The sequence below is a fragment of the Rhipicephalus sanguineus genome, chromosome 6 (assembly GCF_013339695.2).
Source record: "Rhipicephalus sanguineus isolate Rsan-2018 chromosome 6, BIME_Rsan_1.4, whole genome shotgun sequence".
Taxonomy (NCBI): Eukaryota; Metazoa; Arthropoda; class Arachnida; order Ixodida; family Ixodidae; genus Rhipicephalus; species Rhipicephalus sanguineus.
Window position 1 is genome coordinate 95,217,897 of NC_051181.1, and position 27,159 is coordinate 95,245,055.

The following is a 27,159-nucleotide window of genomic DNA, read 5'->3' on the forward strand; positions in this document are numbered from 1 at the left end:
ATTTGAATAAGTTATATTTTTCATCTGGGCATCTGCTTAGGCTACCACCGTTCCAACAAAAGTTTATGTGCAGTTTCGAGTGGGTCTCTATCCTACATTTTCAAAAGTTTTTTTTTTTTGCTATTTTTAGGATTTCTTTATAGGCAATGGTTCCGCGCGAAACTCGCTCTATTTCGCAAGGAACAGTGTGAAGACCTGCCTGCCACATATCTTCTTGCGGCGACTAAAGAAAGCAAGACGGAGCCGATTCCGCAAAGATAACAAAATTTTTTTTTAAAAAAAACCTGGCTTCGGCGATTCTTTTGACTTTATGAAACAGAGAGAATACCTAGCAAGACACGGCGCTGATGACTAGCAGTTCTTGTTGGCTGCCGCCACCACTGGCGCTGCTCGCCGTTGCTCGCCATTGCATTTATTTTTTACTTCATCTACAATGCGCCTTCACAACACCCCCTTTCACATCCATCTACTTCTCTTCTACTTCACAATAAATGCAAACCGCATCGCTGCTCCATCATTAATTGGCAGCTCGGTATCCTGAATTCTCAAACTTTCGTCATCCCCAAAATTACTCCCCGTCCAAACATTGAACTTGCAATAATAAAACTACAGAGAATCTACAGGCGACACATTCCGCTTGCACTTAATACCATTCGGCTACCTACTCCTTTGCCAAACACCCTATTATCCCGGCTATTACACGTTGCTAGCTTACCCTCCGTTTATTTTATTCTTCACCTGTTGGTCTTTATTCTCTAAATTCACCTTTGGAATATTTCCCCTCACTTTTTATTTTAAATAGGCTTTAAACCTGGAATACGCGCGTGGAACGAGCTTCCCCTTTCCTTTTTCGTTTCTTCACCTACGGGAACCCAACTCAAGCCACAGAATGACAGGTTTGAGAGAGAGGAGCACGAACAATGTAAATCACAATCACTGTGCAGGCGCATCATGTGGTAAATGGTCACTTATGCATCCGCCTAAGTCAACCCGAAGGCGGACGCCATTTCTTCTTTTCCTTCTCAGTCGATGTATTGAACCTCCCGCGGCCCCCTCGGAAGGCTTTCTGCAACTAACGTGGTTTTGCAATACCCCTAGGATCAGAGGCATTGTTAAGCTTTCTGCACTGTCCCCGGGATCGGCCCACCTTTGTCATGTGATGACGTCCCCATGTGATATCACATGGTGACGTGATCCCAGGCGTTCACACCCCGTAAACAATCGGACACCGGAGGGACGCCTTTCACTGTAAACAAGTGGGTCTCTCTCGGTGGGATTTGAACCACCAGCCTCTCGTGCGTGAAGCGGACGCCTTCCACACTAGGACACTGTCCGGCGAGCATACGCTTTCGCCTATGCGCATTTTCCTTGGCATTAGTTGACTGTCAACGTTCTTGGTTACCCCCCCACCCCTCTTTTTTTTTTTTTGCTTATACTATGCGTATATACCAGGCAACCGCAATCTTGCGACATCCTACAAGCTCTAAGCAGTCCTGGATGACGAAAAGAAAACGCGGCCGTTCATATTTAATTTACGAGCTGCACTCGCATCGCTTGAAAAGGCGGCGTTACCTCCGCTAGAGAAGCCTGCAAACATATGTATTGTTATACTGAAATTTCCGCTATCCTATGAGCCGTACTTCCCAAAACTTTGAAGTTAATTCCGCAGCCAAGCTTTGCAAACCCTCTTCAAAAAGAAAGAAAGAAAGAAAGAAAGAAAGAAAGAAAGAAAGAAAGAAAGAAAGAAAGAAAGAAAGAAAGAAAGAAAGAAAGAAAGAAAGAAAGAAAGAAAGAAAGAAAGAAAGAAAGAAAGTTTCTGCTACATTCACCCTGCTCACGTGCCCTAAAATCTTCTGCGCAACGATGCCGTCAAGTGCTGCCCGTCTCATATCTGTGCGTTTGTCAGACACGCGAAACATAACATACGAAGGAAAATAAAAATTATCAAACTCTGCCATTGTATTGTTACATATATACAAATGGCCGCAGCGCAGGATCTGCGGCTACGGTCGGGTTGACCGCGGCTTCTTGCAGGCCTGCTCGCAGGCAGCCTTGGTGAGGAACCGATTAGCTCCGGTCAGGCACCGGTGCGACTCGAGCACTCGCCGGGTAAGCCTGAAGCAGTGCCTCCGGCCCTGCACCGCCGACGAGGGCGCCTCTGCCGCGAAGAAGGGGAACTTGAGCTGCTCGCTGGAGCAGGGCACGGTGCGCGGTGCGGTGCAGGGCGGATATCGTGGGTTTGTGCAGCGGGCCGTGCACTCGTTGGCCGTGGCGAACACGGCGCTGCCATTGGCAGGGCACCCACCGGCTGGGAAGTTCCAGGCAAGGCACACCCGGCCGTCGAACCACCACCAGCTAGAGTGGACGTCCTGCCTGCAATATGCAAGAATATATATGAAACCGGTTCTGCAGAAACCCAAAAGGGTGGTGGAAGGATTATGAATATAGAAGTTGCCGTCCACCCGTTGGTAGTGCTAAGACACAACGAAACAAAAAATGGCACAGGATCCTTAAGCAGAACACGAAGGCAACTCTTTTGGATAGGTTGTTAAGGTTAATGCTGAAAATTGGGCTGGGTTTTGACTTGATTATATTTCACCAGCGAGAACAGGACGCTCGCGAGCCCAAATAAGGTTAGTAGGGGGCGCTCCCTTCTAGTCGAGACTAGGGTGCCTAGTCGGGACTCCCCCTCCTAATCCAATGCTGTAAGTTGCTGCAGCCGTTGTTGGCCCCTGTGTCGATCAACTCGAGTGGGAAAAGTCACGTGCTTTCGGACATAGATTTGGTGGACGCCCAGCGTGTGCGCCTTTTTGCCAAGCTGTAGCTACGTAACGCTTTATAAATTCATAAAACATATAAATTCCAAATGCATGAATGTATCACGGGAAGACACTGAGGTTAGATGCTGTAGGGACAAGGCGTGCTACGATACACAGCCCAAAAATTTATGTGCAACGCCACATCAGTTCTGCGCTCAAACTAGATGAAGCTTTCGGAAATGGCGGTGATGTCGGCGTATAAGCAGCGCATTGACGTGCTTAAAGCCATGGACTGACAAAATGCTCATTTGGAGTCTTCAGTATTCTTTTGTTTTGCAGCCCGGTACGATTAACCGTCTAGAAAAGCGCACGCAAGACTTCACTTGTATGCACCTTGCAGCGGCCGAGTTTTACAACAGAGATTTGTGGTTGAATAGCAGCCGCCAGAGTGATCTCGAACAGAGTACTCGCTTACTCCATTATAGTGAACAAGAACCCTTGAATTACATATCGATTCGCACTTCGCAGTGCGCATTAAGTGCCGCCTCAGCATGGCGTCCGTCCCAGGATGGTTACATACATAACTGCAGAAACATGCACATGAAGCATGCATTAAGAAATGTTTTGTTGGTTATGAATATCTGTGGCGCCGAATAATTGCAGCATAACATTTAGAAGTATGGATCCATCCCAGTGCGGCTTACATCATTACACATTTTGTCTACTCTTGAAGTACAGTGAGGAGCACGTACAGAAGCGTTGACGTTTGAGCTTGTGGTACATTTAACTGTTAATTATAAAGCGCATACAATACATAGGTGTAGTAGTGCGCCTATGTAATGTATATTCTTGTATCGTCGTCTAGCGCTTCTCATAACAACCAGCACGTGCTTGCATAATGAAACCAGCGCGCACAATGTCATGTTTTGTGTGGTAACCACGCGCTCCTGACTCGGAGGTGGCGGCTACGGCGCTCCACTCGATTCAGATTGAGGATCCAGAGAGTTATGTTCGGGGGAAGATTTCACCAGTGTGGATCAACGGTGACTAATCGGCAGACGGCGCCCGACGGAAAAGGGGCGCTTAGAAGGGCCATTAGGCCGTTCGCCTCTACCCGCGCCTTTGTAGCCGAACCCCGCGACCTTTTGTCGACCGCTCCTTTCGAGGCGGAGTCACCCGTGCGGCAGAAGCGATCCCACGGAGACGCGTCACTGAGAGAAACAAAGTTCTCTGCTTCATTGGTGGAGTATCGAAAAGAGTTGGTCCCGTAAGGCGGTCTCAGACGAGACAGGGTGGGTTTAAAGGAAGAAAGGAGAGAGGAGAGCTTGGTGCTCGACGGATAGGTTGAGGTGGGGACAGAGGTCGTGCTTGGCGCCGACTCTGATCCAGGGACGAAGGATTTAGAGATATTCTCTTAAGGGCTTGAACGCTTGGTGCGGGCCCAGCCCAGTTGTTGTCGCGAGAGCTGTTCAGTGGCCGCCCCGGCAGTTGTTTTGTCAGAAAGTGTAAAGTGTGTAAAGCTCAAGTTTGCCAGGATCTGAACAACCGGGCCTGTCCAGTCCTTCAACGTGTCGCCACGACCATCCTAACCATCGGGATCACCTCCATCGACCCAAAGTTAACTCAGAGGATCCTCAATCTAAATCGTCCTCAGACAATCTAAATCTAAATCGTCCTTCGCGACTTTCCAAAGGCTTACAAAGGCTTTGCAAAGGTAAGCGACGGGTGCGCAGTGTACCTCCTGCATCCGAGCAGCAGCGTCTTGTCGACGCAGGCCTCGTGCGGCGGTTCCGCCAAGACACATCTCGTTTCGCAATCGCGCCACGAAGAGAACCGGTTGGTGCCGCGGTTGCAGAGTTGCGCAGGGCGGTCGTCTGCGGCGGCCAGGCAGGCGTTGAGCGAAGCCCGGTAGAGGAACTCGCGCCGAGGCTTGTGGCAGTGCGTGTAGAAGACTGCGCCGCATTCGGGTTTCGCCTGTGACAAATAACGTGCCGCCCTACATACGAGCTATACCCTTACGAACCCGATGAAGAGGTTCCGTTGACCTTCTCTGGACTCTTATCAATGTAATATCTGCTGAGATGCAACTGCACACAGCTGTAAAAGTCGCACGTACTGTGTTTGAAAGGGCGTGCATTTGGCCTTCCAAGATTTCAGTGATAGATAGATAGATAGATAGATAGATAGATAGATAGATAGATAGATAGATAGATAGATAGATAGATAGATAGATAGATAGATAGATAGACAGACAGACAGACAGACAGACAGACAGACAGACAGACAGACAGATAGATAGATAGATAGATAGATAGATAGATAGATAGATAGATAGATAGATAGATAGATAGATAGATAGATAGATAGATAGATAGATAGATAGATAGATAGATAGATAGATAGATAGATAGATAGATAGATAGATAGATAGATAGATAGATAGATAGATAGATAGATAGATAGACAGACAGACAGACAGACAGACAGACAGATAGATAGATAGATAGATAGATAGATAGATAGATAGATAGATAGATAGATAGATAGATAGATAGATAGATAGATAGATACAGGCACGTAGGCAAGGGGGGGCCCGGGGGGCCCGGCCCCCCCCCCCCCCCCCGAAATTTTTCCAGCCTTCTATATTGCCAGGCAACTTTTTTTTTTGTTTTTGCCATGGAAAGACTTTCTTTCGAACAATAAGGCCTTGGGCCCCCCCCCCCCCCCCGAAAAAAAATCCTGGCTACGTGCCTGGATAGATAGATAGATAGATAGATAGATAGATAGATAACTTCTTAGAAACTTAAAGCGCGAACAGCGACAGCGACAAGAGGGGGAACGACACCAGCGCTTACTATCAACTGAAAGCGTTATTAAGCAAGATCGAACATATATACCCAACCAGAGCACGTCACCCACTGCACATGCGTAACGCTCCTAGGCGCAACACCAGACACTATTTCACCGTGTGGTTGTGTGATGTAACACCCTGTATGTGTGGTTGGCGCAGTGTGGTTGTGAAGCGAGCTTTTTTGATACGGTCAATCTTGCTTAAGCACCGTGATCGCACCATACGGGAACTTGCTGAGGCATTTCACATTCACATTAGGGGGTCAACTTGTATGAGTCACCCTTCATTAACCATTTCCATCAAGGAAGTGTCACTCCTTAAGGTAAGGGATTCGGTGTGATAGTGCCTGGTGTTGCACCTAGGAACGGTGCGAACGTGCAGCGGTTGACGTGCTCTGGTTGGGTATATATGTTCGATCTTGCTTAATAAGGCTTTACGGCGATGGCAAGCGCTGGAGTCGTTCCCTCCCTGTATATGCACCAACTAGCTCGTCTTTTGGTCTTACTTCAGATAACGACTGCACACCGGCTGACAGACAGGGCTTAAATGGCGAGGGCATTCAGGAATATAGATCAGGAACCCGACTCAGCATCGCCGCGTCAGAAATAGCACAGTGATCTAATAAATAAGCATTATTTTTGTTCGGTATTGCGCCTTCTATTCCCGATCGGGAACACTGACTTACGGGTCTTCGGAACGGCATCGCCAAAATGTCCTCGGCAGTCACCGAGTCACCGCTGGCATTACCGTATCTTGCGACCGGCTGCTCGGTGGTCAAGTCGGCCTCCTCGGCTATCTCATTCGTAGTGGACTTCCAGGAGGCCTTCGCTGACGCCTTACCGGCCACAGCGCCGAAATCGCCTTTCCCAGGAGACTCGGTGAACGCAATCAAGCCGGGTAGCAGCGGGTCAGTGGGCGCCACTCCTGGAATGATCCGTAAGCATAAAGGGGAGCTGAAGTGGTTTTAGAATACGGTGAAGATTTGTGGTTAACAAGATCCGACGTTATTGTCGACGATGTCGTAACCTTTTCCACGGTTTTTGCAGCAGGAGCTTTAAAATACGCGAAAAAATAAAGCTTGTCTCACTCCGCCGACGCAAGCGCGGTGAAAATGTGTTCGTGGAAACTAAATCACCGGAATACGTCATCTTCGGTACCTTTGGCGGAGTCGAACTGCACTCCGATGGAAAGTTCCAGCGGCTAACTGATCGAAACTAACTGCGAGGGCACTGTTTATGCACCCGCGACTCAAGTAAGTATATGGACGCTGAAATTTGTGCAGCTGAATTACAATATGTGCCACAAGGACAAGCAGCCGAGCGCAATGTGGACAAGCGGCTCTCATAACTTCAACCATGCCTCCGTGACTAGCTCCGGCTGCGCGGAAGACACGCTTTAACAGTGCTGCGGTTGCAGATGACGCGGCACACCGAGGATGACGTCACCGCGTTCGCTGAGCATCTCAAGAAGCCCCGCGGCGGCAGGCGCGCTTTCTTGACAAAAAGTGCTATTTGCGTTCACGTTTGAGAACTCTCACACCGGTTTTCGAATTCTGCAGGGGTCAAACTGTGATTACACCCTGCAACGTCATCTTTTTTTCAAAAAGTTCTTCAGCTTCCCTTTAAGGGGAAGCTAAACCGGCGTGTAATGCAGTACGTGGTTGATCACTGAAACCAATATTCACTAAATTTTTCCTTTATGCTCTAGAGACGAGTGCAGTGCTTGTTTATAAAGTACCAGGTTTCGACATTGCAAACAGTGACTCTCTTTCTGGAAAGTATTGCACTAACGCTCGCGAAGAGGGCAGCTGAAACGCAACTTTTCGATCTCGGTACGTACTTCAATGACGTCATAAATGAAGCAGTGTGTTTAGCTCTTTTATCTATATCAAAAATGAAACAGCTCGCACACCTTGCTTGAGAGTCCTCCTCTTCCCTTGCTGAAGAAAAAATGCAGGCGTGCAACACAAAGACAAGCCGGAGAATGACAACAAGCCTTTTGTGATGTCCTTGTCGTTGTTAGGTTGTATGCGTATCCTCGTCCGGGACGCCTAAATAGTAGAAAAAGGTGGGCCACAGTTCGCTGTTCGAGCAAGATATGTCAACTCTAGTTTCACACAAAGCGTTTGAATGCAGCAACGCTTTTAGATTTTTTCACCGGAGCCGCCAGGTCGCATGGCTTTCGGGTGGTACGGGATTCGTTCCGTTGCTTGCGCTTGGTTTGAAGCTGTCTTCATAGCTGTACCGACATGGACTCTCTGCAGTTCCTCCGAGAATCGGAACACACTCACATCCGCAACATTGAATCAACCTTTAGATTTGTTGCCCCGGGCTTCTCATAACTGCTTGAGACGCTGCTTTCGGTCATTGTGCGGCAAAAGCAGCTTCTCGGGAAAGTCCTAGGCAGTGGCAGATGGCCAATTGAAGATTCCCACTGCTAACGCGGCGTACGCTGGGCTATATTCCTTGCACTTGAACGAAAGAAGAGGAATTTTATTTTTCCTTGTTTTACACAACCTTAATGCAAACCAATAGACAATGATGCCAAGGAAGGTATAGGGGACACTATTTGTAGTGTTTCAAAGCATAGCATAGCAAAGCATAGCATAGCTATGTATGGCATCGCCCGGGCAAAACCATCTGTATCATAGCCATGTATTGGGTCACGCAGGCGAAACCATGTATAGCCTAGTCATGTATAGCGTAGCCATGTGTCGTATAGTGTAGCAAGGGGTGGGCAAGGAAAGTGAGGGTAAGGAGAAGTGATGTGAGGGTTAGGAGGAGAGAAAGGAGAAGGGGAGGGTAGCGCATAGCATAGCCGCGTATAGTACAGTAATTCAAGGGTGTGGGAAAGGGAAGTCAGGGCTAGAGGACGGAAAGAAGGAGGGGAAGGGTAAAGCATAGTATAGCCATGTAGTAGAGTACAGCAAGGGGTTGGAAAGGGAAGTCAAGGTGAGGAGGATGGAAATGGTGAGGGGGAGGGTACAGCGTAGCATAGCCGTGTATAGTATAGCAAGGGGGTGGAAAAGGGAAGTGAGGGTGAGGACGAGTGATGTGAAGATGAAGAAGAGGGGAAAGCGCACCACTGCATCACAAATGAAGATTACCTTTCCCGCCATGGACGCAGAGCAGGCTGCACGTTTGGAACGCCGGCGCGTGCTCGCCCGAGCGTAGGGCAGGCGAATCAGTGCTCTGCACTTCCTACAGCTTTCGCGTTGAGTGCAACTGCGTACATTTTATTTTTCTAAATTGCGAAGTGCGCATACCTATTTAAACTCAGCGCAAGCCTATTACACTGCGAATTGTTTATAACTCAGAGTACTGTTAAACATGATCACTTTACTAAACAAAAAAATTCGGCAGATCCCACTTACCATGGGAGTCGAAGTTCTGCGAAGCATGCACGGGATGGTGACTGGCGTAATTTTTCATACTGAGTGAAACGTTAAGGAATGACGCTAGAGAAATAGGAAGTGGTAACGCACACTCATATGCTGATGAGTCGCATATGCATAACCAGTTGTTTACAGTTGCGCAGCGATGCCAGCAGCAACATGGGTGTTACCATCACCACACGCGATAAGCTGATATGTAGTGTTTATATTCTTCAACACTGGATAGCGCGAATCCGAACAGCACAAAGACGAAACGCAAATGCACAGGACAGGCGTTACTCGCAACAAAGCTCCGTTTCAGAAATATTATTCTAGATATACACACAGCCAAGTGGCACACGCAGAAGCACTGCGCGTACGCTGCAATCACAGTTGCAGTTCGGTTACCGTTATGTTTATACTTATCTGTTATGACGCGAACGCACGCACGTTTCACGAACCCGTGTGTATGTGTAGAAGGGGTTCTTGACAGTTCTTCAACAAGGTCATCATCACCGTGATCAGTTAGCACCAGCAGCTCGACCGGATCCGTTCGTAGTCGCAGCTACGAGAGGTCTAAGTGTAGTGAAGTACGAGGTATAGTAGAGCTGGTGGAAATCCTGGATGCCTTTTACGATGAAATGGTCTATGACGCCTCCTGTCCTGCACGTGGCAGCGAGGTCTTTTGATGCCCTGTCCATATTCAAGCCGTGTTTCACGCAGTATACAGACCAGTCGGTGTTCCGTCTTGATAGATCAATGTTTAAGTCATCGATGATGATGAGCGGCCTGGTTCTCTCGGCAGATTTATTGTAGGAAGCATTGACCCCGGTTTTTGCGCAATCGACGTGGTCCACGTTGCGGACCACGTGAACGAGTGCATGGTAGTTGAGCGTCTTCCAGGGGTGTTCTGTTTTCAGCTTCCTCACTTTCCTTGAGTCCGCCCCGGTGGTGTAGCGGTTACGGTGCTCGGCTGCTGACCCGAAGGTCGCGGGTTCGATCCCGGCCGCGGCGGTCGCATGCAAAATGCTAGATGCCCGTGTACTGTGCGATCTCGGTGCACGTTAAAGAATACCAGATAATCAAAATTAAAGCCCCTGCAATTATTATTATTATCACTTCCCTTGCGTGTCAATGTGTGTGTTCGCGTTTACTGTGTTGGTTGAAAATTTGTATCACCTGTGGCACATACCCGCATAACATAAACTCTGGTATGCGGGTATGTGCCACAGGTGACTGAGAGAAAGGGTTTCATGACGTACGCGACAGGTATTTTGCGTTATTGATGTCATGACCAGCGAATCGCGTTCACCATACACTGATCCCCTGCTATGCCAATTTTGGTACATTAGAAGTTACAGAGACGACCAGGAGAGCGCCCAGACGTAGGCGGCTAGATAGATAGATAGATACGTAGATAGAAACGCCCAAAGTGCCTGAGGTTCGCTAAGAAATGCTTCGCATTTAAAAAGGCCAATTTACGCCATAGTGACGAAGCTGGTGCAAATCGCTGTACTGCTCAACACTGCCTCAAGCTGGCTAAGCTAACCAGGGTTTCCTTTAGCAGCCTTTCTCTGCGATCTACAACTCTGTGAGTATGGTCGCCTGTAAAAGAGCTGCACCAGTTTGCGAGAAAGCCTTGAGATTACAATGTTGCGCCGCAAGGCTGCTTCACAAAGCGAACAATATTTGTCTATACGGTCGCGACCAGGGTGTGCGCTCCAGGCGCCACTTACCAGCCGCTGCGCCATCGTGTAGGCGGTGACCGGCGCCGTTCGCTGCGGTCGAGCGCCGGTCGACAATGCTGGCAGTGGTGGCGGCGGCCGACGCGATCAACAGTATGGACAACAGAGTGGCGCCGACCATAAGGAGTTTCTCGCCTCCGACCCAGTCACCCCAGCGGCTTTCGGGAGGCACCGTATCCGTCGCCGTGGCAACGTCGCGACGAGCGCACTGGGCGGCGACTCCGGTAGACTTCGGGGCCAGGGCGCCTTGGGCACTCCCGCGTGCCGTACGCTGAGGCCTGCGACCATAGTAGCCCGAGCGTGACCGAGATTGGTGCAGAGAACAATTTTCAGCGCCCCTCGGAGGCAGCGCTATGTTGTTTGAGCTGCAAGAACTGGCTCCTAAAACAATAGAAGCAATCACATGCTGGCCGCCAGTTTTTTTTGTCACATGCCACGTCATCGATTTTGCAGCCCAGCTTTGGTTAACTCATGGCTGGCGAATGGCTGTGATGTGGAAGCGCACGTCGAAACAAAGGTCAGAATCATAGACTAGACAATCATAGGGATAAGAGCTACCGATGTTAAGTTGACTCGCTCTAAAGGGGCGGGGGGGAGGGGGTCCGCGGCTTGGGCCTCCCCCCAAACAAATTCTCGGGAACTGTGGGACCAAACCCCCCCCCCCCCCAAGCAATGGATGGGGCTAGTTGGTGCACGTTCATGTTAATAATAATATCTGGGGTTTTACGTCCCAAAACCACGATATGATTATGAGAGACGCCGTAGTGGAGGGCTCGGGAAATTTCGACCATCTGGTGTTCTTTAACGTGCACCTAAATCTAAGTACACGGGCCTCTACCATTTCGCCTCCATCGAAATGCGACCGCCGCGGCCGGGATCGAACCCGCGACCTTCGGGTCAGCAGCCGAGCACCGTAACCGCTATACCACCGCGGCGGACTGCACGTTCATGTTGAATTGCGCTTAGCATAACACTTCCTGAAGAACGCCAAATAAGTCCACTTGTTCTTTCATCGTGTTTAGTCATTTAGTAAGCTTGAGGCCCGTGTACTTAGATTTAAGTACACGTTAAAGAACCCCAGGTGATCGAAATTTCCGAAGTCCTGCACTAAGACGTCCCTCATTACCATGTCGTGGTTTTGGGATGTTGAACCCCAACAATTATTACATTATCATTTAGTAAGCATTCTACGGAGCGCTATTCAACATAAACCCGTCCCCTTTTTCGAGCCTCTACCCACCGTCATCCCGCAGTAGAGTAAATATGTAGAGCATCTGCGTTATCACTGCACAAAGGACCATCACCCGCTTAAACCAAGCACAAGAATTCACGCGATAAGCATATGCACTGTCTTCCTATCTGGGCGCCTGCAACGTATCAACAGCGGTAAACATGTACAGGCTGTTTCACACTTAGGTGAAAACTCGGGGCGCATTGCAATGCGATAAAAATGATCCTATAAGTGTGAAAGACCCTCTACCTACTCTATGCTATCTGTTGTGAAGGTGCATCTATTCCTTATGTGCAAATATTCCATATTACTAAAAGTCATGTTTTCCGTTAGAGGCAATGTTCGTTCCTAAATCATTCTTTGATGTTTTCCTTCAAATTTACGCTCAGAAGTGAGGACCCATTTCCTTTTTCTGCATGGCTGAACCATTAGTTTACTTTTTGTGTTTTGTTTCATGCAGTTTCCAAGCAAAAGCGCGCTGTTAGAAAGCCATACGTGCCCTTACGCATTCCCCTAGCATGACTCGAAGGTGAGAGCCATCTTCTACTTATTGTACTCCTCAGTCGATTGTGTCGATCCTTCCCCCACTCCGCCATCTTGAATGTTTCTGCTCCTAACGTGGCGTTGCACTTCCTCCTGGGTCGGCCAATCCTTGGCCAAGCAACGATGTCATGTGATGGCGTCATGGAATCTGACGTCATAGCAATGTCGTGATGGCGTCACAAATTTGGTGATCTGTGACGTCATCTGTGATCCCGTGACATTTTGGACCGCTCGTGTTGACGCCGACGGTCACTTTTCGGGTTTATCTCGCATGTGACTCGGACGCCAACCAAGAGACACGCCGAAGAAACGTTCTGGGGTCGTTTGTTCTGGCTCAAGTTATGCAAGACAATGCCATTTATTTAATGGAAAATTGCTGAATAAAACGCTCAAGTGGCATCACTGTTTGTATTGGTTCGTTAGCAGGCTTAGCGGCTACCGAATGATGGAACTAGTCCACCTCTGATCAGCCCGCTCGCACCAGCAGCTGGGCATAAGACAACGGTTCCAAAATTCCTTCCACAATCAGGCAGGGAAAGTTGTGAAATATATCTCTCAGCTATTCAGACAAAAAAAAAGGGGGGGGGGTGAGGGGAAGGTGGCGTTGAGAAGGCGATGTTCCGCGCAATTTCGCGCACGAATTATGAGCCGCGCTGCTACCATATCCAAGCTGTTTTATATTATGCCGTGTTTACTGCGAAAAAAACCTTTTCGAAAATCGCATACAGAATAGTATACTTTGGCCTGTCCTATAATAGTGGATCCCTTCCAGAGGCGGACGTCACTTTCACGACAAAGCTTAATGAATCCATGTAATCAGTTAAAAAGGATGACCACTTTTATTTATGGCGTCAGAGTACATGCCCATATTGTCACGGGGATGTGACGTTGATGAAGGAAGCATTCGGCGGGTCCAAGATGAAACTCTTTATTTGGCCGAACTTGTGGCCGGGGAACGGAAAGCCGAACTACAAGCGATACACGCTGTAGGCTGATAGCGCGAGCAGAGCGTCGACAGTCGATAATCTGAACCGCGGCAAGGCGCGTCGGCATTTGCACATGCGGCATAGAACATTCGAGCCTTATCGCTGGCGGCCGCGTTAGTTTGAGAATAAACTCAGCTGTTCGCGTTTGAGCGCTCAAGCCTAACAGATGATCATAAAATAATCTCGAATGTTCCCTGACATTCTGGCGCGGTTTGCGCAAGGCAGCAACTACACGTGCAATGGGCCGGTAACAGAAAACATAGAAAGAAATGTGCGTGTGTGGCAATATTGTGAAAGTAAAGCAGACGATTAAATAGGACATGTCGGCTAAGCAGAAACCCTAAGGTTAGCAACGCTTTTGAGACATTCCTCCATTCAGGCTACTTCAAATCAATCAACATCGCAGTTGAGGTCATCCCAAATCTGCTTTACGCAGACATTTTGCAAACTTGACTTGAGCGGCTACGCGCTCAGTAGCACATTTTATCACTGGAGATATCGAAAATATGACCATATTTTTACATTTTCTCGTAAGCAAACAAGGGCCTTCAAACAGCACTCATGTGATAACACAACACAAGTTTATCAGTGAATGTTCCACTAAGTTATAGCTCCCTAGCCATTCAAATATTTTGAACGAAATTTGCGCCCCTACCATCAAAACGCAAAAAAAAAAGATGTAACCGAATTCGGGAAAAGCTCTTAGCTTCTCGCGATATAGAATTGTTCGTAGGATAAATCTTCAGCCAATCACAATGCTGCGCATATAACCAAGCGAAGATGGCCGACCAATGGCAAACAGCACTTAACGAAATGCGCTCCGTTAAGTACATGACCCCAATGCAGTATATTGTATATTCCGTACCTACTTTTCCATACGCTCTCCATGACCGTTCTCACTTCCCCTCTCCCTCTTTCTAACTTTACTGCTTTCCGTTCTTTAATTGCCTTCTGACATCCACAGACGTTGAACCACGTTCCCTACAAGGGCAACAGAATTAGTGTTCCTGCCCCACGCAATCGCACTTCTTTTCCGGCAGCGCAGTTTCACTCATAAAACGGAAAGATTTAAAGCTGCACATTTTGACAGAATTGGCTGTCTAGTAATTACGACTTTCACAAGGCCACAACAGCAACAAAAGAAAGGATTTCCCGACGCTTCGGAATCAACTGGACTCCTCCTTCAAGGGGAGTGACAACGCTGATGTCGACGTCGAGTGTATACTAGAATGCTAGTACATTCTAGTCGAGATGCAATCTTTTCTTTCACTTACCAGGTGAGGTCCCACGCAACCAAAGCAAACTAAAGCAAAGCACTGTGGGATGCCGTGTCGATGGAAGGACGCATCCCAACATAAAACATAACGACTGTTTATTAGCGTAGTAGCAGCAGCGGTGCGAGCATAGCGACGCTTCGCTCAGTCGGGTACTGAAGGAATGATGACTTCCGAGCTTGGCAGCTTGGTTTTAAAGCTACCGTCGATGACGTAAGCCTCCGGTGACGCTGCGGTGGCGTTGTCCCTTACCGGAGACGTGGTGTAGCATGCAGCCGTGTCACGCTGGGCTAGCGAGTGACGAGGCGGAGGCTGCGCCGGTTTGTGCGCAGTGTGTCGCCACATCACCCCCCCCCCCCCCCGCCCCCCCGCGGAGTGTAGAGCCCTCAGGATCTGTAGAAATCTGGGAGGCGTACCAGACGTCCAGAGTGTCGTGACCGGAGCGGGCTGAGGCGTCGGCGGCGGCTGTGGATAGATGCCCATGGAAGGAGTGGTACTGCCCGGTTCGTGCGAGGCGATGTATGCGGGCTTGAGCCGGTCAATCGAGACGCGGACGTCGTTCCCGTTCAGGCGCAGAGTGAAGTTTTTGTTGTCGCGATGGACGACCAGGTAGGGTCCGCTGTAAGGTGGCTGGAAAGGCCTGCGTACGGTGTCATCACGGAGGAAAGCGTGCGTACATGATGCTAGCTCCTTGAACACGAAAGGTGTAGGCTTGCAATGGTGGGCTGCAGGTGACGGGCGTAAGGCAGCCTTGGTGCGTCGGAGTCGGGCGACGAAGTCGGTGGGATCTGACGTCGTAGCGCTGGATGGCAGTGCAGCGAGGAATTCACCTGGGAGACGGAGTGGTTCCCCGTAGACGAGCTCTGCTGGTGTAGCGTGGATGTCCGGCTTGAAGGTGGCGCGAAAACCGAGGATGACGGCTGGGATGGCCTCGAGCCAGGTTGAGTCCGGGTGGCACATAATGGCTGCTTTGAATTGTTGGTGGAAACGCTCGATCATTCCGTTGGCGCAGGGGTGGTAACTGGTGGTCCTCAAGCGTTCGAAACCGATGGTCAGCCCGAGTAGCCTGAAAAGGTGCGACTCGAACTGTCGTCCTTGGTCGGTGGTTACGCGGCGGGGGGCGCCGAAACGAGCGATCCAGCCGGTGAAGAAGGCCGAGGCGACGTCTTCCGCGGTGATTCCCTCGAGGGGCCATGCCTCGGGCCATCGAGTGTACCGATCGATGGCGGTGAGGCAGTAGCGATATGGTCCAGCCGGGGGAAAGGGTCCTATGATGTCGAGGTGGACGTGCTCGAACCGACCGGAGGGCTGAGGGAATGTTCTGAGTGGTGACGTGACGTGCCTGGTGACTTTAGCGCGTTGGCATTGAATGCAGGAGCGCGCCCAGGTGCGACAATCCCTCTGCATGAAGGGCCAGACATAGCGGACAGCCACGAGGCGTGTAGAGGAGCGTATACCGGGATGGCTGAGGTTGTGGAGTTGGTTGAAAAGACCACGGCGATGGGACATGGGTACATAGGGCCTGCTTCGTCCTGTCGACATGTCGCAACAGATTGTGGTTGTAGACCCTGGAATGAGAACTTGTTGCAGCTGTAGTGAGGACCTGCCCTTGAGAAGTTCCTGTAGTTCGGCGTCCATAGTATCGCCAGAAGTTCTCTGTAGTAGGCTGGCAAAGTTTTCGGGGCGGTGGTCGTGGTTTCGTCGGCGGAACTGGTTGTTGAAGGGGTCGTTTTCCGAGCTGCGAGTTTTTTGGAGAAGAACGCCAAGGGATGCCAGGTGTCGTCCACGCGTTGCATGAGTGCGGCGCCGATGGCGAAGCCAGATGCGTCCGTGAAGAGTCCCAAGGGAGCGTCTGGCACGGGATGGTTGAGAAGCGTGGCGCTGCAGAGGGCGGCTTTGCATTCTTCGAACGTTTTCGCTAACGTCGGTGTCCACGCAACGGGTTGGTTTCCTCGTAGGCCAGCCAAAGCATCATGGAGGGGAGCCTGGTAGTCGGCTGCGTGTGGCAAGGAACGCCTGTAGAAGTTCAGCATGCCAAGGAAACGGCGAAGGTCTTTAGCGGTGGTGGGTTGAGGGTAACTTTGCAGGTCCGAGATGCGTTGGGGCAAGGGCCGAGTTCCCTCAGATGAAACTTCGTGGCCGAGGAAGCGGACGACGGAAGCGCCTAGCGTACTTTTTTGGGTATTGACAAGTAGACCGTGGTCGTCGAGGCGTTGAAACAGCAGAGGAAGGTGCCTGTGGTGCTCTTCGGCGTCGCGGGAAAATACCAGTACGTCGTCAAGGTAAACGAAGCAGATGTCGAGGCCGCGGACGACTTCGTCGATGAAGCGCTGAAAGGTTTGTGCAGCGTTCCTCAGGCCGAAGCTCATGAAGGGAAACTCGAACAAGCCAAAGGGAGTGATGATTGCCGTTTTCGGGAAGTCATCCGGATGGACGGGTATCTGTGTGTAGGCCTTCACCAAGTCAAGCACGGAGAAGACGTGGCAGCCATGAATGCGATAGGCGAAGTCCTGTATGTGGTGGACGGGGTACCTGTCCGGGATGGTGCGTGCGTTGAGGACACGGTAGTCCCCACAGGGCCGCCAGCCTTCGGTCTTCTTCGGAACGAGGTGAAGTGGCGAGGCCCATGGACTGTCAGAGCGGCGGGCGATTCCTTCGCGAAGCATGGCCTCGAACTCTGCGTTGGCTATGCGCATGCGGTCCGGGGCAAGGCGACGGGCGCGGCAGAAAACCGGGGGGCCTGAAGTAGTCCGGATGTAGTGCACGGTGGTGTGCTGCACATTGCGTGGCAGTCCGCTGGGGCGCATCAGTCCGGGAAATTCGGCGAGGATGGCATGGTACGGCGAATGATTGTCGACACTGAGTACCTTGATGCTTGGCTGTTGGGCGGTCGTTCGCTGGCCAGGTGTGGAATGTCCCGTTGTCGCGTCGATGAGGAGGTCGTTGCGGCAGTCCGGAAGGAGGTTGTAGTGGGCCAGAAAGTCTGAGCCGATGATTGGCTCGGCGACGTCGGCGATGACAAAGTTCCAGTGAAGGTCACGGCATAAGTTTCTGAGCTGGATGTGCAGGCGGAGCGAGCCGTACGTATTGATTGTTGAGCGGTTTGCCGCACTGAGCTCGAAAGACGTAGGCGGACGAGGACCTTGGAGATGGGATCGCGGGTAGCAGCAAATGTCGGAACCGCTGTCGACAAGGAATCGCTGCTTCGTGATTTGGTCGGTGACGAAGATGCGACGGCCTCCGCGTTGGCAGCTTGCGACCGTCTCTACGAGCTGCCGTTGGCGTTTTCCGCATGCCCAGCGGAACAGGGTGGGCTAGCGAGTGACGAGGCGGAGGCTGCGCCGGTTTGTGCGCAGTGTGTCGCCACAGCACCACCACCTGAACACTCTCAGCATCAAAGAAGACGCGCGCTTTCCCTTCTCGCTAATGTGGCGAGGAGGAAAGGCCTTCTCCTCCCTGCCTTTAACTCCTTTGGCGGACCACGGTCCGTCAAAGGAGTTAAAGGTTGCACCTCGACACCCCCGTTGTCACTCCCCCTTAAAGGGACTGTAAATAGAAAATTGATTTTGCTCGTATTAGTATACTCTTTCACGGTACCAAAAACGCCAGGGTGGCCGCGAGAAGACACGTGAGCGAGAAAAACCGCAAAAAGATGCGGGTGGCGGCTCCACCTTGACATTTCCGCACCAATCGGCAATCGCCATGACGCAATATATTTTGACGGCGTCTACTAGGGCCCACGTAGTACCTAATCGATAAAAATCAACTACACTGCCCTTTTTGGGGGGCCAGAGGTTTAACATACCAAGTTTCAATGAATTTCGGCGTGCCAATATCTCAAAAATGCGAAAAATTTACTTTAAAATCCGTGACGTCACACCCGGAGATTTCGGTGCAAAATTTACAAAAAAACTTTTACCTTGATTTTCTCTTTTATTGCAGTATGCCTATGATGGTTAAATTAACGACATTAGTGTTTTCAGAGTACAGCATATCAATCTAAAGCGATTCATTGTTCCACTTTAGTGCCCCTTAAGTAGAAATCGAATTGATTCCGAAACGTCGGGAAATAAACCCATTTTGTGATCGAAGCCTTGTGAAAGCCGTAAATAAGACGGAAACGTACGAGGCCCCCACGTACAGGACGGGCGCTGTGTCGCTGCTGCTCGCACTGCTGGTGATCATGCTGCTGCTGCTGGTGCTGCTCGTGGTGGCGGAGCTGTCGGCGCTGCTGCTCGAGTCGCTGTCCGTGGTGTAGTACACGAACGGCGATCGCATGTACGAATGCCACGGTCCCGACGGGGAGGCGATATAAGGGAACACCGACGCCGACGTGGCCGGCCACTGGGTCGTTTCGGTGGTATTCGGCACCTGCCATCAATGGGCACGTTTATTCCTCATGCGGGTGTAACTTGAGGTGGTTTCCCGGTAATCGGTTACACTTTGGCAAACGCCACCCAATTGCGATAAGATTTGGTGCTATCATCTGTCTACCATCTGTCTGATAAGACAGATGGTAGGATTACTCCTAAAAAGTTATTAAAATAGGTTACAAATTACAGTTGGCCGAAAGTAATCGCGTTACATCAATATTACTTTTGAGAAGCAACAAAATAGCTCTAACAAAAGTTCACCATTGATGCACGAGCTGCAGCCGCGTCAGCGTGGAGCCGTTATCAACTAATCTGGGCATTGAGCTTAAATCAGTTGAAAGGGCACATCGAGTGGGACGTTATGACAGTAAAGCGAAACGTCCAATCATTGTAAGTCTTTCATCTTTCAAGGAAAAACATATAATTCTGTCGAACACCAGGAAACTTAAAGGGACAGCGTACGGTATCGACCAAGATTACTCACCTGAAACGCGCGCTACCAGAACAAAACTATGGCAACATGCTAAAGTTAAGAAGGTCGACAAAAAAAATTAAATTAAACTGAGTTTTGATAAGCTCATCGTGAATGGTAGAGCGTTTCATTGGGATAAAGAAAAAGAGGAGGTTGTCCCGTTTTCGAAACCATGACCAATAAATAAAAGTAAAGTTCAAGAACACAGATATTGTTGTGTTATTAGTTAATTGCAGAAGCGTAACAAATAAAGTAGACCAGCTTGCTGGCTTGATAGAATCGGTGGAAGCAGATATCGTAATGAGCACGGAATCTTGGCTCAATTCAACTATTCGAGATAGCGAAGTGTTTCCACAAGATTACGCGGCTTACCGCAAAGATCGGCCGAGCCTCGGAGGGGGCGTTTTTCTGCTTGTTCATTTGACACTGCAGTCTAGCGCCCTAGATATCTGTCATGAGGCTATCGAAACAGTCCGGTGCAAAATTGCGTTGCCTAACAACTCTAGTTTGGTTGTTGGCTCAGTCGTGCGCCGAACCCTGATCCGAGCGCAATTTGTGCCTTGTATGAGACTTTCTCAGAAGTGTCTGGCGAAGTGATATTGTTCGGTGGTGATTTTAATCTGCTAGACTTGTGTTGGTAGGATGATTATTGTGACATTGTTGCTCGTTGTGCTGCGAACAATGAAATGAAAAAGGTTGTAAACACATATCGTCTAGTACAATATGTAAGAGAACCAACACGCGGAGGTAATATCCTAGATTTGTTGTTTTCAAGCTCATCTAATGTAGTAAACTCCACAACAGTCGTGCCAGGAATTAGCGACCATTCGGCTGTTGCTGCGACAGTCCAAACCAAAAGTCAACGATTTACTTCTTGTGAGAATAGAAAGATATTTTTTAAGATAAAGGTGATTATGAAAGTATTAACCAAAAGCTGCTTCAATACCTGCCTACTTTTGAATGCTTAGCTGACGAATGTAACATTCATGAACTGCAGAATACGTTCAAAGTGAAATTGGGTGAGCTTGCAAACGAACATATACCAAACGTACATTCTTCCAAACTTAAAAAAAAAAACGTTAGAAACCTTGGATTACATCATCCATCATACGAATTATACAAAACAGGAAACGGATCTTTGCGCAGTGTAGGAAAACGAAGAGCAAGGCTCTTTATGAGAGGTTGGCACAAATAACGCTTGATTATAAGCTCAGTAGAAAGATCGCAAAAGAAACCTATTTCAAAGAACTAAATGAAAAGTTGAAAACCAATCCTAAGCTTTTTTGGAAGTATTTAAAGGGGTGCGGATCAAGTGATCTGGAATTCCAGAAATCGTTTGCAATAACCAAGTCGTCACGGATGACGAAGCTAAGGCAACGTATGTAAATAAGTTCTTCCGTTCAGTATTTCTTCCAACGAAATCCGACAGCTTAACGACCCCAGCTAGCAATGTGCCGCCTAGGCGCAGGTGGAACTGAGCTTGCCCGGTGTCAAAAAGTTGGTGGAAGAATTGGACGAATCCAAGGCAGTTGGTCCGGACGGTATCTCACCTCACGTGCTAAAGCGCTGCGCTGCGACCGTCTCCCTTTATCTTTCTGTTATCTTTTCGCAGTCGCTCTGCGCCAGTGAACTGCCTTACGACTGGAAGAAAGCACACGTTGTGCCAATTCATAAAGGTGGTTCGAGAAAAGATTTTCCAAAATTATAGGCCTGTTTCCCTGACATGTATTGTATGTAAATTAATGGAACGCATAATTTACTCAGCTATCATGAATCACCTCGCAGAGAATGATATCCTAATTAAAGAACAGCATGACTTTCGTAAGGGCTTGTCCTGCACTACACAACTTGTAAAATCTATCACCATTTAAGGTGTGAAATTGATGCTGAGGGCCAGAGAGATTCTTTGTGTTTAGATTTCCGAAAAGCTTTCGACACGGTTAGCCACTCACTTCTTGTTTACAAACTTCAGCAAATAGGTATACATAGTGATGTTATCAAATGGATTGAAAATTTCTTATCGGAGCGCAGCCAGTGTGTTGTTAATGGCAAAAAATCGAGTTACGTAAACGCCACCTCAGGAGTCCCACAGGGCTCTGTATTAGGACATATATATTATTTTTGATGTATATTAACGACATAAATTTGGGTATTACGTCCACCTTAAGACTGTTTGCAGATGATTGCGTGGTGTACCGAAAAATATCTTGCGATCCGGACGCGGCAGCACTTCAGGGAGACTTGAGTAGAATTCGCAACTTCCAGGTACCGTGGCGCCGCCGAGTGGTGGCCGCCGGAAGCTCTGTTGAGATTATTGAAATGTTGGACCCGCTTGAGTCAGCGAATGTTGCCACTTATTTTGTCTCGTTTGGGGTCGTTTTGCGACGGTGTGCACGGTCTCGATACGTGACACTTTCGGTTCCTCAATGTGAACGGTAAATAAAAGAAAAAGGCAATTGATTTTACTGCGGGCCTCGGTGCTCACAGCGTACAGCGGGAGACAAAGCAGAAGCCTCCCCTTCAGATTAGCGCCTCGAAAAGCCGTGAGTGGTTAAGCTGGTTAAACTTCGCAAGCAAATAACCAAGGCCCATTTTAGAATCCCATTTTATGTGTGAGTATATGTCTACTACCTCATATCACCTTTCTCGCGCTTCGTTCCTTCGCTCGGCACAGTCGCTGTGCAGACAGTACCAGAACTGATAAGGAATGCGTTCCGCCTCTAGAATATAATGAATAGTCCGCTTTCAAAGCGTCCATCGCACCATTCCACATCTGAAGTGGCTGTGAAGTGCCTCCGTCACCTTCACATCTCCAGCTCTTTTTGTTCGGTATTACTTGCTGATGGCGCTGTTTTTTCGTCCCTGTCCCGTACGATGTTACTTATTGCACTTCTCATAAACACCGAAAGCGTAGGATGATAACAGGAACGTCACATATTAAACGTGAAAATTGCGTCTTGCGCTGGTTTCATTAGCTGCTTGTCGACCTATTGTGACATTCCGCTGTTTATTTTTTCTCTTTTTTACGAAGAAAGCGCAATAAAATCGTATTTCCGATAATCGCACATGCCTCAAGTGGTTCTTGTGCTTCGGTATCGAAGGGCAACGCATCTCTTTTTTTGCGTTTACTTACATTACTTCGTGCTTCGAAGGGAGCTGAGCTAGCTACGCGGCAGAATCCAATGCAAGCAGAAATGAGATAAAGCATGTCTCCGAGAATGTATCTGATATTACTGAGACATCTTTACTGAGTCTCTTACTACTATATCGTGCTAACAACACAGCGGGGGTTGCAACGCGCGATTAAGCGCCGCAAGCAACGCGACTAGTGTGTTTGCTTTATTTACAATTGTGTGCATATTTATCTTCGTAATGAGGCTCCAATCACGTACCCGACATTCCTTTACTTATTATAATATGTCACCGCAACCTTGCTTTCACTAAAACATAAATCGGAGTGCAGCCGAATCGCAAAGAACTGAACTCTTCGCCAAACAAGTACGTTCCTAAATCGTCTGCAGCGGACCGATAATCTCAACGACCGCCATGTTGGATGTACAGTCGCGCCACCTATCGGCCGTGAAAGTTGCGAATACATGACTCGTGTAAACAGTGGAAGACGTGTTTAAACGCTAAAAAGTGCATCCATATGTGTTTCACTAAAAAGCAAAAACCACTGATAAATAACTACTGTATAGATAAGGAGTTGGTTGCCACAGCTGATGTTTCTAAGTACTTGGGCGTCGTGTTTTCTGCTGATTGTTCATGGAATGCGCATATTAGTGAGATAGTTGGTAAGGATGGACGGGCGCTGAACTTTGTTCGGCGAAACTTAAGACGTCGCGAGATTGAATTAAAACGGAATGTGTTTACTACATGTGTAAAACCAATATTAGAGTATATGCCTGCCCACTATGGGGTCCATCGGAATCCAATCTCACTTCTCAGATCGAAAGCATTCAAAACAGAGCGGCCAGGTACGTCCTGGGCAGGTACCGTAGAAAAGACAGTGTAACGATGATAAAACAAGAATTGAATTGGGAGTTGTTGTCTTCGCGCCGACGGAAGTTAAGGCTGAAACTGCTTTTTTGAAATATATAACAACAAGGCAGGCATAAACAAGGATACTTACTTAAAGACACCTGTTAATCTTTCTAAACGCAACGATCACAAACTAAAAATCCGTGAATACCGACCCAGGACGTGCATATTCGCTCATTCTTTTTACAGCGAAAGCTGTTATGAGATCATTTCACCGGCCGTTTTTGGCGCCGTAGTTGTCCGCCGCCGCCGCCGCCGCCGGTGTCCGTAACCAGTATCGCTCGAAATAAGAAAAAAAAACGAAATAAGAAAAAAAATTCCAGGATGGAACGAGGTTCGAACATGGGCCCTCTGCGTGGGAGCCCAGTATTCAACCTCTGAGCCATGCCGGTGCTTGAAACTGCTTTGCAAAAAGGTCCTATACAGGCTTCATGTCGGGAAGGAACCACATTAGCATATGCAATATAGCGTACGTGGTAAAAGAGTAGAATAAGCACCAAGCGTCGCACAACGCGAATTCTGTAACCAGGCCTCACACAATGCGAATTGCGCAACGAGCAGGTTGTTGAATGCTTCCAACCCATTACAAAGAGCTCTGCCATAATTCTTCATCGTCATCACGCACAGCATCAACAAAGTGCGCATAATGCCTTACATGCGTTTAGCAGGTACCACGGCTGTCTGTAGAATGACCAAAAATGGCACAGTGCCTGCTGCCCTACTTCTCAAAAATTACAATGATTTATAGCGTAGTGGTTTCCTCGCAAGTGCACTTGTATTGGTTGCCAAGGAAGCCCATAAGCGCATGATCCATTTCCTCGGGGTCTCAGTAAAATTACAATGATTTAGAGCGTAGTGGGTTCCTCGCAAGCGCACTTGTATTGGTTGCCAAGGAAGCCCATAAGCACATGATCCATTTCCTCGGGGTCTCAGTAAAATTACAGTGATTTATAGCGTAGTGGGTTCCTCCCAGGTGCACTTGTATTGGTTGCCAAGGAAGCCCATAAGCGCATGATCCATTTCCTCGGGGTCTCAGTAAGGTTCTTCGCCCCCCCCGTCTCTTTCCCACGTCAACGTATGTTATACAGCATAACGGAAGAGGGAAATAGCAACCGGGCGTCACCCAATGCAAATTACATAACTGGTGGGCCGTTTAAAGCTTCCAACCCGTTACAAAGGGCTGAGCCATCGCCATCAGTCGTCGCGTCAACGGAGTGCACATAATGCCTTACAGACGTGTAGCTGGTGCCTCGCTTCTCCGCAGAGTGAAGAATAATGGCTTAGTAGGTGCTTCCCAACTTCACAAAAATTGTGATTTATGGCGTAGTGGGTACCTTTCTAGTGTACTTGTATTGTAGCCCCAAGAAAGCTTACAACGGGCTCTAGAAACGCCGCTCTTCCAGCTTTCGCTGTGACTGTGCTGCGGTTTCAGCGCAGGCCTGGCGTTTTTTCCGAAGTGTGTAGCAGACTGGAAGAAGCTTTCGGAAAAAACAAGTATGTTGTGCAAATGAAGACTTATTTGTATCTCAGTTGTAAACCCCCCTTGCTGTAACGCCAAGGGCAATGCGGGGTAATTCTTGAATGAAGGTAAAGAATAAAGATAAAAACTTCTCTTATCCATGGAGTTTAGAGGGCTGTGTCTCATCATGCAATGCATATAGTTAGGAGTCTTAGGACAACACATGACTTTTCTTTGTGACTTAGGTTTTTTATGCCTTGTTTATGCCAGAGAGGAAACGGAAATGCTACATTTTAGTCAAAAAGAAATTGGAAAAGTAAGGTTTATTTTTCCTGATAATTACTCACTTGAAGTAATTCATTACATTACTCATTACAGTGAAAAGTAATGTCTTTACTGTAACTTCATTACTGCCAAGTCTGGAGCAGCCAGTAACTTGCGTTCATACAGGTTCCCTCAAGTCGACCGCTACCACGGGCGGGGCCATGTGAAGGGGCAGATGTCCTGACCTGCATTTCTAAATATATAAGCTTAATATGACAGCTGTCACAGCATACTCAGCTTTGAGTATCAGACTTCCCATAATCTGGCCCCTCTCTCCTGAAAAAATCCTGTATTCACCCCTCACCACAACAGCATTTCGCTAATGCTTCAAACCCTCAACAAACAATCACTGCGCTTCGTACCCATGTCCAGTCGCTCACCAGCACTCACTTTTAGACTCACGTCAACTTAAGCTCTTCACGAGAGCACCTTAGGCTTGTAGGTACACAACGGCCGAGCGCACATTTAACGCCGACACCGAGAAGACAAGTCTTGCCTCGTTTGTCGCTGCCTTTAATTTGCACCATTATGTTATCTCGTTGAACTATTTATAACTCACTAACGTTCCATCTCACGCCCTCTAAAAGAGTGTGGGGCGAGTGTGATTCAGCGTACATACTCGGGAGTGAGTATGCCGACATACAGTATATAGTAGTAAAAACTTCACCATCTCCCAATAAAGGGAACCATGTGGGGATGCGAAGGAGCGCATGGGTCGACTTAAAGTTCCGTTCATCAATGGCACCTTGCCCGAAGTTAATGCGTCCTTGCAAGTGGAGCACACCATGAATTCACTGTAGTTGCTGTTTCTGTTACTCGTGCCGAACTCTTTCGTATTGGAGCACGCCACGCGGGTTCATCGCGCGTCTGCAGAATCTCGTTCCCCGACGCCATCACGTGATTGCGGAGAGAGTGTAAGGGGAGAGGCCACAGCGTCTTACCCAGCCCCTTACACAGGCCCGAACGCGCTAGCGCGTGCCAGCACACGTGGTTTTGTCTGCGTTAGCCCAAGCTAGGACAGCATACGGCAGCCCGGGCCCCTAAAGTGCTCTGCACGTATCATCATCAAGGCGGTCGAAGAACAAGACTAAGAAGACTTCTCCTTGGCGCGAGCGCGCGCTCAATATGTTACAGATGGCTATGGTAGGTTTTAGATAGCGGACGGTCACCAATGGAACTACGGACAAAGCCCAGCGCAAAAGCTGCTTCGCATCTAAAAATAAATCACGACTTACGGCCTCTCTTCCATGCCCCTGGTGCAAGGCTCCAAGCGCCTGCTGCGGCCTCGTTTCGTGTTGGTGGTCATCCGACAGCGAAGGAATCGCCGGCGTAGCGTTGACACGCTGCCGCGGAAGAGCCAGCAGCGGTATCGGCCGCAGCTGTCCTTCCGACTGGCAGACCCGATGTGTCATCGCGCGCCGCTGCTCGGGTCGTTCGCACTGCGCCTCCTTGTCCGGCGCGGAAGACGGCTGGCTGGACTTGATGCTGTACGTGAGCTGCCCCAAAGACACGTCTTCAGCGGGACCAGCGGGGGCCGGAGCTCGGGCAAGGTTCGGGGAGTCATCAGTCGTGCACGCGTTGCCAGCGGTCGTCGTGCCGCGGCGCGTTGCGGTGTTCGTGGTGTATTCGGAAACCCAGCGCCTCATCGTCGTAAGCTTCGAGATCCTCCTACAGGCTGTCGCCTTGTTCAGCACGTGGCTAACCAGAGAACGTGCAGCTCGGTGCGTG

General features: G+C 49.0%; 1 protein-coding gene across 1 annotated transcript; it reads right to left on the minus strand.

Annotated features, from left to right (window-relative positions):
* Positions 1 to 1,941: 1,941 nt before the first annotated feature.
* LOC119396000 (mucin-5AC) lies at positions 1,942 to 27,159 on the minus strand. The gene is made up of 6 exons (XM_049416557.1): positions 26,667 to 27,159; positions 18,889 to 19,133; positions 10,720 to 11,006; positions 6,296 to 6,534; positions 4,498 to 4,733; positions 1,942 to 2,373 (listed from the first exon to the last, which is right to left on the minus strand). The coding sequence occupies exons 1-6, from the start codon at positions 27,075 to 27,077 to the stop codon at positions 2,004 to 2,006; spliced, it is 1,788 nt and encodes a 595-aa protein (XP_049272514.1). The 5' UTR covers positions 27,078 to 27,159; the 3' UTR covers positions 1,942 to 2,003.

Coding starts and splice junctions, on each gene's coding strand:
- LOC119396000 (XM_049416557.1), bottom strand. CDS start 27,077: ATGAGGCGCTGGGTTTCCGAATACACCACGAACACCGCAACGCGCCGC. Junction 6,535..10,719: donor ACACGATGGCGCAGCGGCTG/GTAAGTGGCGCC, acceptor GGATCATTCCAG/GAGTGGCGCCCACTGACCCG. Junction 2,374..4,497: donor CTGCTGCTCGGATGCAGGAG/GTACACTGCGCA, acceptor TGCATATTGCAG/GCAGGACGTCCACTCTAGCT.